Source organism: Capricornis sumatraensis, chromosome 10 (assembly GCF_032405125.1).
Source record: "Capricornis sumatraensis isolate serow.1 chromosome 10, serow.2, whole genome shotgun sequence".
In the NCBI taxonomy this organism is placed as follows: Eukaryota; Metazoa; Chordata; class Mammalia; order Artiodactyla; family Bovidae; genus Capricornis; species Capricornis sumatraensis.
Genome location: NC_091078.1, coordinates 96833198 through 96846002, shown reverse-complemented (window position 1 = coordinate 96846002; position 12805 = coordinate 96833198). Strand labels below are relative to the sequence as shown.

The 12805-nt window shown below is 63.4% G+C and overlaps 1 protein-coding gene across 1 annotated transcript in view; it reads right to left on the bottom strand.

The window, feature by feature from the left end:
* Positions 1-12805, bottom strand: part of COL7A1 (collagen type VII alpha 1 chain) — a 30323-nt gene that overhangs the window by 3919 nt on the left and 13599 nt on the right. The window contains exons 48-103 of the mRNA XM_068983126.1: positions 12727-12780; positions 12593-12652; positions 12461-12496; positions 12283-12363; positions 12150-12185; positions 11913-11957; positions 11659-11730; positions 11377-11421; positions 11104-11130; positions 10899-10928; positions 10690-10770; positions 10579-10614; positions 10460-10495; positions 10285-10365; positions 9997-10032; positions 9549-9611; positions 9419-9463; positions 8774-8809; positions 8665-8700; positions 8458-8553; positions 8311-8346; positions 8188-8223; positions 8032-8079; positions 7673-7708; positions 7428-7550; positions 7143-7343; positions 7010-7045; positions 6876-6929; positions 6640-6708; positions 6522-6566; positions 6344-6406; positions 6151-6195; positions 5801-5836; positions 5638-5673; positions 5457-5501; positions 5215-5247; positions 5075-5137; positions 4948-4983; positions 4788-4868; positions 4587-4655; positions 4409-4444; positions 4290-4331; positions 4091-4135; positions 3957-4001; positions 3370-3405; positions 3220-3279; positions 2979-3086; positions 2729-2800; positions 2594-2629; positions 1722-1781; positions 1559-1603; positions 1293-1328; positions 1145-1180; positions 1016-1072; positions 818-889; positions 229-300 (exon numbers count right to left, since the gene is read on the bottom strand). Coding sequence (XP_068839227.1) covers positions 229-300; positions 818-889; positions 1016-1072; positions 1145-1180; positions 1293-1328; positions 1559-1603; positions 1722-1781; positions 2594-2629; positions 2729-2800; positions 2979-3086; positions 3220-3279; positions 3370-3405; positions 3957-4001; positions 4091-4135; positions 4290-4331; positions 4409-4444; positions 4587-4655; positions 4788-4868; positions 4948-4983; positions 5075-5137; positions 5215-5247; positions 5457-5501; positions 5638-5673; positions 5801-5836; positions 6151-6195; positions 6344-6406; positions 6522-6566; positions 6640-6708; positions 6876-6929; positions 7010-7045; positions 7143-7343; positions 7428-7550; positions 7673-7708; positions 8032-8079; positions 8188-8223; positions 8311-8346; positions 8458-8553; positions 8665-8700; positions 8774-8809; positions 9419-9463; positions 9549-9611; positions 9997-10032; positions 10285-10365; positions 10460-10495; positions 10579-10614; positions 10690-10770; positions 10899-10928; positions 11104-11130; positions 11377-11421; positions 11659-11730; positions 11913-11957; positions 12150-12185; positions 12283-12363; positions 12461-12496; positions 12593-12652; positions 12727-12780 — 3081 coding nt within the window. The remainder of the gene's footprint in view (positions 1-228; positions 301-817; positions 890-1015; positions 1073-1144; positions 1181-1292; positions 1329-1558; positions 1604-1721; positions 1782-2593; positions 2630-2728; positions 2801-2978; positions 3087-3219; positions 3280-3369; positions 3406-3956; positions 4002-4090; positions 4136-4289; positions 4332-4408; positions 4445-4586; positions 4656-4787; positions 4869-4947; positions 4984-5074; positions 5138-5214; positions 5248-5456; positions 5502-5637; positions 5674-5800; positions 5837-6150; positions 6196-6343; positions 6407-6521; positions 6567-6639; positions 6709-6875; positions 6930-7009; positions 7046-7142; positions 7344-7427; positions 7551-7672; positions 7709-8031; positions 8080-8187; positions 8224-8310; positions 8347-8457; positions 8554-8664; positions 8701-8773; positions 8810-9418; positions 9464-9548; positions 9612-9996; positions 10033-10284; positions 10366-10459; positions 10496-10578; positions 10615-10689; positions 10771-10898; positions 10929-11103; positions 11131-11376; positions 11422-11658; positions 11731-11912; positions 11958-12149; positions 12186-12282; positions 12364-12460; positions 12497-12592; positions 12653-12726; positions 12781-12805) is intronic.

Below are 12805 nucleotides of genomic sequence, written 5' to 3'. Positions count from 1 at the left end.
CTGTGGGGAACGCAGGTGGGAGAGGGCCGCCCTTCAGTGCCACTGTCCCCGTGTTGGCCCATCTGCCTCCCTCAGTGACTGCAGCCAGGACCCGGTCTGCACACCAGCCCGTGTGAGTACGCGTGGGGCTGACAGCGAGGGAGGCGGGAGCCCTCCAGTGCTCAGGGGACACCCCGGACAGGTGGGCGTGCCCCATGGCTCCGGGTCAGTGCCTGGGATGGGACTTGCCTTGGGTCCCGTGAGTCCACGCGCTCCCAGCAGCCCGGCTGAGCCCTTGTCACCAGGCTCTCCCTTGGTGCCCTGCAGGAGTGACAGGAGAGGGCCACGATCAGGACCAGAGCAGGCTGCAGGCTCCCAGCAAGACTGGAACCTGCCAGTTGCTCGCACACAGGCCCCCAAGGCCCCTTCCCTCCAGTCCACGCTCATGGCTGGGACTGGAGACCCTGGCCGTGGGGTGGCTCATTTCTTATGCTGGGACCCCGGATTCCTGCCGCTCTTACCACTGGGCCCCCAGCCCTACCTGGAGTACCCCTAACACCCAAGGAGCCCCCTTCCTGTTCCCACAGGCCTCCTACAGGGGCCACAGTCCAAGACTGCCCTCCAACCTCACATCCAGGCCCTGGAGCCCCTCCCACAGAGCCCCCATCCTCTCAGCTGCCCCATAGTTGCTACAGCTGACAGAACCCCCTCCCCTCGGACCCCCAGAAATCCCTCTTCCATCCTCTGCTTCTGTCCTCACAGACCCTCCCCGGGGCCCTCCAGCTTGCAGGACCCCCTCCCTCACCCTGCATAGAACAGCCCAACCTCGTCCCCATACCTTCTCTCCAGGTTCCCCGCTGTCTCCCCGAGGCCCTTTGTCACCATCTATTCCCCGAGGCCCTCGTTCACCCTGGGTCAGGGCCAGAAATCAGGGTCAGGGGCTACAAGTCCCTTACCCTCTGAGGGCTTGAGATCTCAGATCCCCTGGTGCACCCCGCACAGAAGCCCCCCGAACACACGCAGCAGACCCACTCACCGAGTCCCCCTTGGCACCCCGTGGCCCCGGAGGCCCCAAAATCACAGCTGAGTCACCCTGAGTGGACAGGGGGAAGTCAGAGGAGTCAGGGGCACCGAGTCCCCTGCCTTCTCCTGTGCCCACACTCACCTTGTCACCCTTCAGTCCTGAGGCACCAGGGTCACCCTGTCGGGCAGAAGAATGTGGGTCTCACTCCAGTAGTGAAGCCCCAGATCCTGAGTTACAAGACCCATCCCCACCCACACTCACACCAGGGGCCTCTGCTCCACATGCTTACCTTCTCCCCACGTTCTCCCCGGCTGCCTGGGGGGCCCTACATGAGAGAAGATGATACCGAGCTAAGGGAATCTGGGGGGACCAGTGGGCAGATGGCTCAAGGTGCAGGGGAGGACTGGAAGGCCCCAGGGAATGGGGGAGACAAGGGGCCCGAGAGCAGACGTGGAGAAGCAGAGGGCAGCAGAGGCTGTGGAGACCCCCAAGGGCAGAGAGGGCTCAGGCAGGGGACTGGGTCACGCCACTGCTCCTCTCCCCCAGGGGACCCACCGCGAGTCCTCGGGGTCCCTCCAGGCCGGGGCGCCCATCTTCACCCTGGATGGTGACATTAGATTCGGTGACTCAGTAAGTTGGAAATCAGAGGCGAGAGCCGTGAGGGAGTCCCAGTGTGGCCCCCTGCAGTAGCCGTGGCCTCAAGGCAGGACATACGCACCCGGACACCAGGCTCCCCACGCTCGCCTCGGGCCCCAGGCAGCCCTGCTCCAGTGTCCCCCTGGAGATCAACGGGACACCAGGGGTCAGTCAGGGGAACTGGTGGAGGGCAGAGGGTCACGGGAGGTGGGTGGGATTTAGAAAGAATGAGGTTAGAGTTAGAGGTCAGCAGAGGCTGGGGGGGGTGGGGGCGAGTCAGTGGAGACTGGAGGAGGGGCGGGTCAGTGGAGGCTGGAGAGGGCGGGTCATGGGAGGCTGGTGGGGGGAGTCAGCGGAGGCTGCAGGGGGCGGGTCATGGGAGGCTGGGGGGGGGGTGGTCAGCGGAGGCTGCAGGGGGCGGGGGAGGGGGGGAAGGGGGGAATGGGTCAGCGGAGGCTGGAGACGGGGATGGGTCAGCGGAGGCTGGAGGGGATGACGGATCACTGGAGGCTGTGGGGGATCGGGTCAGCGGAGGCTGGGGGTGGGGCGGGTCAGCAGAGGCTGGGGGGGCTGGGGGGGCTGGGGGGCGGGGAGGGACGCGTCAGCGGAGGCTGGAGGCTGGAGGGGGGGCGGGTCAGCGGAGGCTGCGCGGGGGCGGGGGGGTTCAGCAGAGGCTGGGGGGTTCGGGTCCGCGGAGGCTGGAGAGGGGGACAGGTCAGCGGAGGCTGGAGGCTGGGGGGCGCGGGTCAGTGGAGGCTGGAGGTGGGGGAGGGTCAGCAGAGGCTGGAGAGGGGGACAGGTCAGCGGAGGCCGGAGGCTGGAGGGGGTGCGGGTCAGCGGATGCTGGGGTTAGGTCAGTGGAGGCTGGAAGGGGTTCGGGTCTGCGGAGGCCGCGGGCGGCAGTGCAGGAGGGGCCAGCGGTGCAGGAGGGGCCAGCAGCATTGTCACATCTACCTTGTCTCCTTTGAGTCCAGGGGCCCCAGGTGCTCCCTGTGGGCAGCAAGATGAAATCAGTCTGTGGCTCAGCCCCCAGCTAAGTCCCCAACACACAGCAATCAGAGACATGGGGCGTTGGGGCGTTCTACTCACTGCTGACCCAGGTGGTCCAGGCGGCCCCAAGGGACCTGGGGCTCCCTCTCTCCCTGGGGCACCTGCCAAACCCTATGGTAAAAATGAGGCAAGAGAGGGGAAGGGAGACTGGGGAACCTTCCTCCCATGCTGTTCCCCCAAGACCCGGAGCCCCCTGGATAGGGCTGGGCCCCCTCCTCCTCCTCACCCGCAACCAGATCCAGAGGTCCTGGGCCCACCAAGTCCCCCACGCAGCCCTCAGCACCCTTACCCGCTCTCCAGTGGGGCCCGGCTGCCCCTGCTCTCCTCGAAGGCCTGTCTGACCGGGGAACCCCACAATACCAGGAGGTCCGGGTGGTCCGGGGGGGCCTGAGTCTCCCTGGAACAGAGATAGCAAAGGGAGAAATGGCCCCAGCAGGACCCTTCCCAGGACTAGCCCCTGAAGACCCTCTTCCACCTCCAGGCCCCCCGTCCCACCTTCCCCCACCACTAGCCACAGGGCACCGTTTTACCTTTAGGCCTGAAGGACCAACTGGCCCAGGGGGCCCCTGGACCCCAACTCCTGGGTCACCCTTCAAGGGAAAGAGGAGTCAGATCAGGCTCAGGGCGTCTTGGGACGATGACCACCTCCCCGCATTGGGAATGCCTTAGGGCACATATACCTTGTGACCTTTGGGTCCTGGAGCCCCCTTCTGACCCTAAGAGAAAATGAAGTAAACAGCACTTGAGAGCAGGAACATGAGCCCAGAGCTCAGGTATGGTCCCAAAACATTCCCAGGGCAGCTCGGAGGTGACCACAGGCATTTGGGACCGAGGATGTGAGCGCAGGTACGTGGGGGTGCGGACAGAGGCAGGATCTCAGATGTGTCCCAGTCCAGGGAGCTTGGCAACGACCACAGATATGACCGCAAACATGACCACAGACAGGAGCTCAGATACGGGGGCAGAGACGGGGGGGAACGGTCAGCACCAACACACGCCCAAGGAGTGGCCCACAGAACTCCCACAGGCTCCGAGACCAGGAGATGAGACCAGAGCATGCGTGCTCCCAAGAGAGCACCGGGAGACCTAGGATGAGTATGTGGAAGCCAGGAGATTCGACCCCCCGTGTGCTCCGGGAGCAGGACCCCGAGTGCTGGAATGTTCGGCCAGGCTCAGGTTCAGAGGTGCCCAAGCCCAGGAATGTCCCCTCACGTGCACGACTACACTCCTCAACCCGGACTTGGACTCGCCCGGACCCCAGACTCACATCTTCGCCAGGGTCTCCAGGCTCCCCCGCACGGCCGGCTTCACCCTGCATAGAAAGTGGGGTGAGGGTGTGTGGCCACCCAACCGTACCCCTCCCTGCCCAACGCTCAGGCCCTGGGGCCAGGCCCACCTCACCTTCTCGCCCCGCGGTCCCGGCAGTCCTCGGTCACCTTTGGCTCCCTGTGGATACAGGGGTCAGGAGAACACATGGGTGTCAGGGTCCCAGACAGCAGAGACTCAAAGAAGGAGCGGGAGGCCCGGGCCGGGTGGGGCGTATCATGGAATGTGAGGGTCACGGGGCGGGTGACCTATGCGCTGGGGGTTCCACACTCACCGGCTCTCCCACCAGGTCTCCAGCAAGGGCTCCAGGGGCGCCCTGACGAGAGAGAAGGGTCAGTGGGATTCCTCAGCCCTCACCCCTGCCCCCCACCCCAGGGTCTCCCCCACACTCACCTTCTCTCCCTTTGCTCCAGGGGGCCCGACCACAGCCTGCGGGGAACGCCTGGTGAGTCACCCCGCTTCCTGCCACCTCCCCACCCCTGCCCCGCCGTCCAGATGGGAGGGGCAGACTAGGCTTGGGGGCTGGGCAGAGGAGCTGATGTGGAAGCTGGGGGTCAGGAGCAAAGATCACCTGTCCAGGGGTCCCCATGGGTCCCGGCTCTCCTTTAGGTCCGACAGGGCCCGGCAGACCTGGTGACCCCTATGGCGGAACAGCGGGCAGAAGTCAGTGCCTCTCCTTCCGCTACCCTGCCACCCAGCCCTTCTCTCCCTGCGGGCACGTGGTTGCACAGCCCCCATCGCAGGCCCGTAGCGAGCTCCTCTGAACACACACCGGCACGCCGGGGGCTCCTCTGTCTCCATCTTTCCCGGTGGCACCATCACGACCTGGCGCTCCCGGCTTCCCCGTCTCCCCCTGAGAGGGAAGAGCTCTGTCAGGGGCCTGCCCTCTGACTCCCGAGCCCCGGAGCCCAGCCCTGACCCCCAGGACTCACCACTTGTCCGGGCAAACCCGGTGCCCCTTGAGGACCCTGCGGGGAAAAAGTCAGATGTGAGAGGGACATGGAGAGCAGGGGACCCAGCAGGGCAGGGACTTCGTGTCCCCGCAGGGGCCTCACTCACCACCAGGCCTGAAGGGCCAGGGGGCCCGGGAAGTCCCACGGCTCCAGTAGGTCCAGGCAGGCCCTGGAGGAAGCAGGAGTTGAGAGCAGTGCCAACCCTGCCCAGCTCCCTGTGACTTCCCCATGGGCTGGGCCACTCACCCGTCCTGGTGGTCCTGTCTCTCCGGGCTCCCCCTGCCAAAAACACAGACACTGAATGAGCCGACAGATGGACCAGAGGCCCCTCAACCCCGGTCCACAAGCAGAGCCTGCATGGACGGGGCACCTTGGTGCTCAGAGGGCAGTGATGTCCTTGGAGGCTGGCAGACATTGTCCTGGTGCAGACAGGCTGCTCTGAGTCCCTGCCTCCTTCCAGCCACACACCCACACATGCCTCTACTCACCTTTAGGCCAGAAGGTCCCTGGGGTCCCGCAGGGCCAGCAAGACCCTATAAAAAAATATCAAGGGCAGGAAATGGGTCCGAGTTGCACCTGGACTTACGGACTAACACAAACTAGTTTTCCACCCGATGTGGGGACTGATGCCTGTCCCTGCCCACCAGGCAGTGCTTCCCCGTCACTCACCGGGGCCCCGGGTGGTCCAGGGTCTCCATGGCCGCCCTGTGGGAGAGAGAAAGAGCCAAATGGGGTTTGGGGAGTCAGTCCCACCCTACCAGGGAAACTGAGGCGGGACTGCCCATTGTAGGGGGTGCCCATTAAGAAGGGAGCAGGATTCTGGGGTACTCACCGCTGGGCCTGGGGTCCCCCGTGGACCTTGCAGACCCTGTATAGAGAAGGGGGCTGCTGAGCCTCAATCTGGCCTGCCGTGGGCCCGTTCCTGCCCTCTGGAGACCTTTGCCTGGAGGCCCCACCTCTGGACCCTCACCCCTCCCAGGTACAAGTCACCCCGTACCCATGAACTGCCCCTCATGGACAGTACACATGGGCCTGTGCACACACACAGCCATCAGACGTGTGCACTTGGACCTGTGCAACCCCATCACTGGACACGGGTGACCCTGCACGCAGGGGCCAGCACATTGCAAATGGGTGACTGTGCCTCAGAACTCAGCCCAGGCTGTTCCTGCTGCCACTCACCGGCTTCCCCTCAGGCCCAGCCACGCCGCGCTCTCCTGGCAGACCCTAGAGAGAACGTGTTTATGGCCACACCATCTCGTCCCCCATCCCAGCTTCCCCTGAGACAGTCCCGGGCAGAGCAGACTCCAGCCCAGACAACACAAGTGAGAGCCATGTGCTTGCACGCACGTGGTGCTGTGGGGCAAGGACTCACCGGGCTGCCATTCTGACCCCTCTGTCCAGGCTCTCCCCGGTCGCCTTTGATGCCCGGCTCACCCTGCAAGCAAAGTGTCGCACCCTGAACATCACTGCCGGGTGCCCACAGACACACCATCCCTGCATGCCCCCTGCAGAGGAGGGGAACGGCGTGGTGGGATGACGGGAGGTCTCACCCTGTCTCCTTTGGGGCCTCGGTCACCATCACTGCCTGGATCCCCCTGTGGGAATGACATGTCAAGCCAGACCCGGGTGCCACGGCAGGGGTGGCCCCCAGACAGCCCGCACACGGACCTTAGCGCCTTTGAATCCAGGGGGTCCTTGTTCTCTAGAGAGCCCAGAACCTGGCTCGTCCACGGCCACCTACAAGCACAGGGTTACAGGGCAGAGCTGTGCTGTCACGGAGGCAGGGAGGCGTCGTCCCAAAGGGTTGTGGGTTCAGAGTCACCGCATGGAGCTTCTGGGGCCCAAGCCACTGGTGGCCTCTTGGTGACAGCAGTCACAGGCTTGGGCAGAGCTGGGGTGATCACCTTGGGGCCTGGGGGTCCGGGGGGTCCAGGGAGGCCAGGAAGGCCGTCTCTGCCCTGAAGAGAAGAAGGAAATGGGTGGCTGTCCCAGCACAGCCTGCAGGCAGTCCCGCCCAGTGAAGCCCTACCCAGCTCACCTGTTCTCCACGTTCTCCTTTCTCTCCCCGTTCTCCCTGAAAAGCAGATACCAAGGTGGGGGGTATGCCCATGGGGAGTCCAGCTCCTCCTAACCCCACTCCCCTGGCCACTCCCACCAGCCCTGAGGCTCACCCTCTCTCCAGGTCTTCCAGCCTCCCCCACACTCCCAGCCGGGCCGGGGAGCCCAGGGATACCAGGCTTCCCAGGCTCCCCAGCAAGGCCGGGAGGTCCAGGAAGGCCCCTCTCCCCCACGGCCAGGCCAGGTGGCCCCTGAGGGCCGGGGTCTCCACGATCTCCCTTTGGTCCACGTTCTCCAGAAAAGCCGATGGGGCCCTGGAGGAGCAAAACAGTACATGCTGGTGGTCACCGATACCATCCACGGAATAACCTCTCCCCGCTTGAGTACCCAGCACACACCTCCTTGCCTGGGGGGCCCCGCTCGCCTGGGTCCCCCTTGGGGCCACGACGCCGTTCAGGCGCTGGCAGGAAGCCGCCAGAGCTCTCTTCCCAGGTCTCCACGATCTCCCGCAGGGCAGATGTCTGGGTGACATGCAAGGTCAGAAGAGGGAGACCACGGCTGCAGCCACCCTGGCCGGCCGTTGGGGCGTTACTTGTCCCGTGGGGCTCCCCGCGGCCCCCATGCCCAGCCCCCATCAACCTACCTTGATGCCAATATTTTCCAGCAACCGCTCTGCATTCTGGGGACACAGACTGGATAAGGGGATGCCCACAGAAGAGAAGGCCCCACACTGCCCCACAAAACAGCCTCTATACCCTCGTCCCCTGGCTTCCTGCCTAGAGGACCCTTTAGCCCTTGGCTGGGGCGACTGGAGGCCACTGGAAGCCCATACCTGGCATGTCCCATCACCCAGGATCCCGTCTATGTAGCCCACAGGAATCCCAACAGGGCAGGGGCCCGAGCATACGGGACAGCACCTGTGGCTGCAAGCGGAAGGGGGCGGAGGCAGCCCCTACAGGCATTCGCGGAACAGTCAAGGACCATGTCCCAGGCTTCACTCACCACCAGGCTCCCAGGCTCTCCTCTCAGGCCACGCTCTCCTGGGAGGCCCTGGGGACACCAAGAGGTAAGCTGCTGGACCCAGCCTGGCGTGCGGCGTGTGGGTACATGTGTGGATGCTATGGCCACTGGGACAAGTGAAAAAGGTGGGGGCCTCACCTGCTCCCCTCTGGGTCCAGTCTCCCCACGGTCACCCTGAGAAGAAGAATGACTGGTGGGAAAATGCCCCCACTCTGGGCAGCCCCCCGCACCGTACCGCTCACCCAGCATCTGCACACTCACCTTGGGACCTGAACTCCCCGGGACACCAGGGAAGCCCTGAGATAAGACAGAGCACAAAGAGGTCACAGGGGATCACGGCCTCCAGGGGTGGCAACCTAAGGCCCCTGTTGATTGCTCCCAAGTCCTGGAACTACCCCAGATACTCACCTGCCCGGGAGGGCCGACCTGCCCCGGGAGGCCCGGGGGGCCCTGGAGTCCAGGGCTTCCAGGAGCTCCACGCTCACCCTTGGGGCCGTCACGACCCTGTGGAGGATGCAGCCAGCATCAGGACCCTGAGACCCCGGGAAGGAGTGGGGTCACGTATCACAGGGTCAGGCTCAGGGGTCAGAGATTGCAGAAGACGCCAACACTCACTTCTCTTCCAGGGGCGCCCGAATCTCCCTTCTCTCCCTAAGGAAGACAAGGCTGCTTCAGACCCGGCCCCAGTCTGAGCCAGAGCAGACTCCAAGCGAGGGCAACTCACCTTCCTCCCGTCTTCTCCAGGGTCGCCGGGCTCTCCCTGCAGGCAGAGGACGCGCATCAGATCCAACAGAGTTAAGAACTGTCCGCGTGTCTTGCTGTCGGCAAATCCTGTGTGTGCCTCGCTCCGTGTGGCCGTGTGTATGAGTGAGTGTGGATACCAATGCATATGTCGGGATGTCGCCATGTGTGTCCCCCCTCAGAGCCTTGGCGGTGTGTCCCACACCTCCACAGAGGTCCACGTGCGGCCCTGGGGCCCTGGCACAGCACGTATCCGAGTGTGGCTGCGGGGTCTGTGTGCCTGTGTCCTCAGTGTCCCTGAATGGGGGCTTCACACCTGTGTGTCTGCACCTCTCCATCTGTGTCTGTGCCCTTCGCCTGTGCCCGTGGCCGTGGTTATTTTAGCCTGAGTTGGTCCATCCGGGCACAGGTTGACATGTCCACCTAACTGACCGTGTCTGTGAGGCTGCCTCTGTGTGCGCGTGGACATGTGTTTCCAGACGTGTCTGTGTGGGGGGGTTAGGTACACAGGTGTCAGTGCACGTCAGCCTGTATCTACATGTGTGCCCCTTGTGTGTCGCACGTCTGGGCTGTGTCCAGGTGCTAGCATTTTTCTGGAGGTTTCCCTGTGTCTACCCTAGACACTCACGTTTTTCCCATTCAGGCCAGGCTTGCCATCCTCGCCTGGCTTTCCCTGTGGGAAGAGATCAGTGGTCAGAAGTCAGGGTTGGAGTGAGGGCAGGAAGGGGTCAAAAGGGTACCATGAAAGTGGGACTCACTGGTGCTCCGGGGGGACCAGCAGGGCCAGGGGGGCCCTGTTCTCCTCGAAGGCCCGGAAGTCCCTGGAAGAAGTCTTTGCTAGGATTGAGAGGGTCACTGAGATATCCCCTGGGGCACATCCATGGACTTAGAGGACCCCACAGAAACCTCCTCCAGGGTGGAGACCCCCCCAGAATTGGGAGGTACCACTGAGGTCCCAAGGCTGAGACTCAATAGGGTAGGGTGTCCCCTGCTGAAACTCCAAAGGGAAGAAGCCTCAGGTTTTGGGGGTCCTACTATAGGCCCCAAGGCAGAGGAGACTGGAAGGCAGAACTCTGCCAGGGGACCAGGTCCCTACCAAGGACAGGGCTGGACCAATGCCCCTACTGCCAGTAACTATGACGACCAGGCTACAGTTTATGCTGGACCCCTGAGCTGCCCTCCATCCTAACATCCCCCCTTACTTACATCTCTCCCTGGGTCTCCGGCCTTGCCCGTGGCACCCTGAAGAGAGACTCAAGTCAGGGAGTCCACAGTGGTCATGGGCTCAGGGGCGCTGTCCTCTGACAGGGCCACTAGTTCCTGTGAACCCAAGGCCTGCCAGGCAGTAACACCCCCCAGCCAGGTGGCGTACTAGGAGACACAGATAACCCAGCTGGCCCCAGAGCTCATCAAGACCCACAAGGCTCCGGAGACTGGGGACGTACGAAGGGACAAGGGAGGAGGCGCGACCACGCAGCGACCGCCGCAACTCACATTCGGCCCAGGGGGACCAGAGGCTCCTGGTTTCCCATCCAGCCCGCTGCGGCCATCCAGGCCAGGAGGGCCCCGGTCGCCCTGGGGAAAACAGAGTGAGTGGTAAGAGGCCTCGAAGGATGAGATGGATCTGAGGGCCCAGGCTGACAGTCGGAAACCCTCCACGCCCTCTCACCTTTTCTCCTGCTGGGCCCCGAACACCTGGGTCCCCCTGAAGGGAACAAGGTCACGAGGTCAGTGAGAGGTGAGGGCAAGATGGACACTTAGGCTGATGGTACCAAGTGCATCACTCACCTGTGGGCCTGGAGGCCCCCGAAGTCCACTGATGCCCTGATGACGGGAGAGGAAGAAATCAGAGCAGGGTCTCCCAGGCCCATGTGGCCCCATGGGACCAGCCACACTCACCCTCTCCCCAGAAGCTCCGGGGGGGCCAGGGTCGCCCTTGGGTCCTCGTGGACCCTCCTGTCCTCGGTCCCCAGGCTCTCCCTGTGGCAGAGATGAGCGTGTTGAGGGAACACCACTGGGGCCACAGGCGCGCCCAGGGCAGAACCGGTCATGGGGGTGCTGGAATGCTTCTCCATGCTACAGCCTCACTCCACCCCAGAGCCTGGTACCTTCTCTCCAGCTCCAAGTCCCACGTCCACCTGTGGGGGGAATCGCCAGTGAGAAGAACAGTCCAACTAGGGGAAGAGGAGTGGGTGAGGGCCAGTGAAGACATCCAGGGACAGTGGGGAAAGTGGGAGTCAGTGGAAGGGATGTGTGGGGCCAGCAGGGGCAGGTGGGGGAGATGAGAGAGGATCAGACAGAGTCAGCTCTTACCAGCCGTCCAGGGGCTCCTGGGGGACCCTAGGGAAGGAAACAATTGTAGTCAACAGGAACTCTGGGGCCCCACGGGGTAGCTCAGATTTGCCCCACGCTCAGCTCTGCTCCTAAATTCCCTGCACCTCTATGCCAAGCCCCAGAAGCCAGATCAGGCCTGGGGATGACCACCAGAGCTCCTGACCTTGATCTTCAGGCCCTTAGCGGAGATGCTCACCAGACAGCACTGCAACCCTCCATACCCTCTGTGCCCGAAACACCAGCACTACTCACTGGCTCCCCACGGTCACCCTTGGGTCCAGAAGGTCCAGGGCTCCCCTGCAGAGGCAGAGGGTCGGGGTCAGTAAGGAGGGGCGGCAGTCTGAGGGGCTTTGGAAACACCCGAGGGACTCATGGAGATCCTTGTGGCTTTTGAGGGTTGTGATGAGAGGTCATAGGAAATCACTGTGAGGGTTGGGCATTGTAGGGTTGGGGTGGCAGGGTCAGAGGCTGGAAGCTGGATGGTTGGAGACTGAAGCTGAGGTTAGAGTTCAGGGGTCAGAGGTTATGACTTACATTTCGTCCATCCTCTCCAGGATCTCCCTGGTCTCCCTTCTCACCCACAGGCCCCCGAGCTCCAGGCGCCCCCTGAGAAGAGTAGCTGGTGTGAGATGGACCCTCCCCCTCCCAGGATTTTGCAGATCACCCTATGACCTCCACACTGCCCCGGGTTCTCCATCACCCCGAAAACCATGTCAGAGTTTCCCATCCCCTTTGTTCCCACCTCTTCTAATACAGAACCCCCCTTACTTCTCCCTGCAAAGCCTCACCCGAAGGCCACGCTCGCCAGCTTTTCCAGGCAAACCTGGGTCACCCTGGTAGTGGAGAGAACCCCGTATCAAACAGGTGAGTTAGGCTCAAACTAACTCAGAGTGGGGCGGCCAAATGGGCCTGGGTACTGACTGGACAGGCGGCAGGAGGATGGACGGGATAACTGGTGGAGCCCACCCCCTGGGATTCCCACTCAAGGACAAAGGATCAGAAACCACAGCGGGAAGGAATCTCACCGGGGGACCCTCGTCGCCCTTCTCTCCAGCTTCACCCTGTGAGACATGAGGGTCAGCCCCGATCCCCAACTCCCAGGGGCGCCAGCATACTCTACTCCCCACCCCCAGCACGCCCCCAGTCCAGCCCTCTTACGTCTCGTCCTCGGGGGCCGACGGGTCCTGGGGAACCAGGCCGCCCAGGGTCTCCCTTCTCTCCAGGGGGTCCTGAGTCACCCTGTGGAGGAGGAGAGAGTGACGCTGCACGTATAGCCAGTCCTTGAGGGGAGGGGACCCCAGAAACCTTGATGGTACCCAAGGTCACAGGCACTCACCGGGGGTCCTGCTCTGCCAGTGAGGCCAATGGGACCCTGCAGGGCATGGGGAGGGGAGACAGGACTTAGTTGGGGCTCCCAGGCAGCACCCCATCTCTTTCTGTCACATTCCCCTTCCCCACATTTACGCACTCGGCCTCCAGGGTCTCCCTTGGGGCCAGGGTCTCCAGGAAGAGCCAAGCCAGGTGAGCCCTGTGGAAGGAAGGATCAGAGGTCAGGGGACATAACTGTCACCTGCCCGACCCCCTAACACTTCCCACACTCACCTGTTCCCCTTTGAATCCGGTAGCTCCTTTGGGCCCCGGGGGCCCCATATCTCCCTGGAGGTGACAAAGACGAGATCAG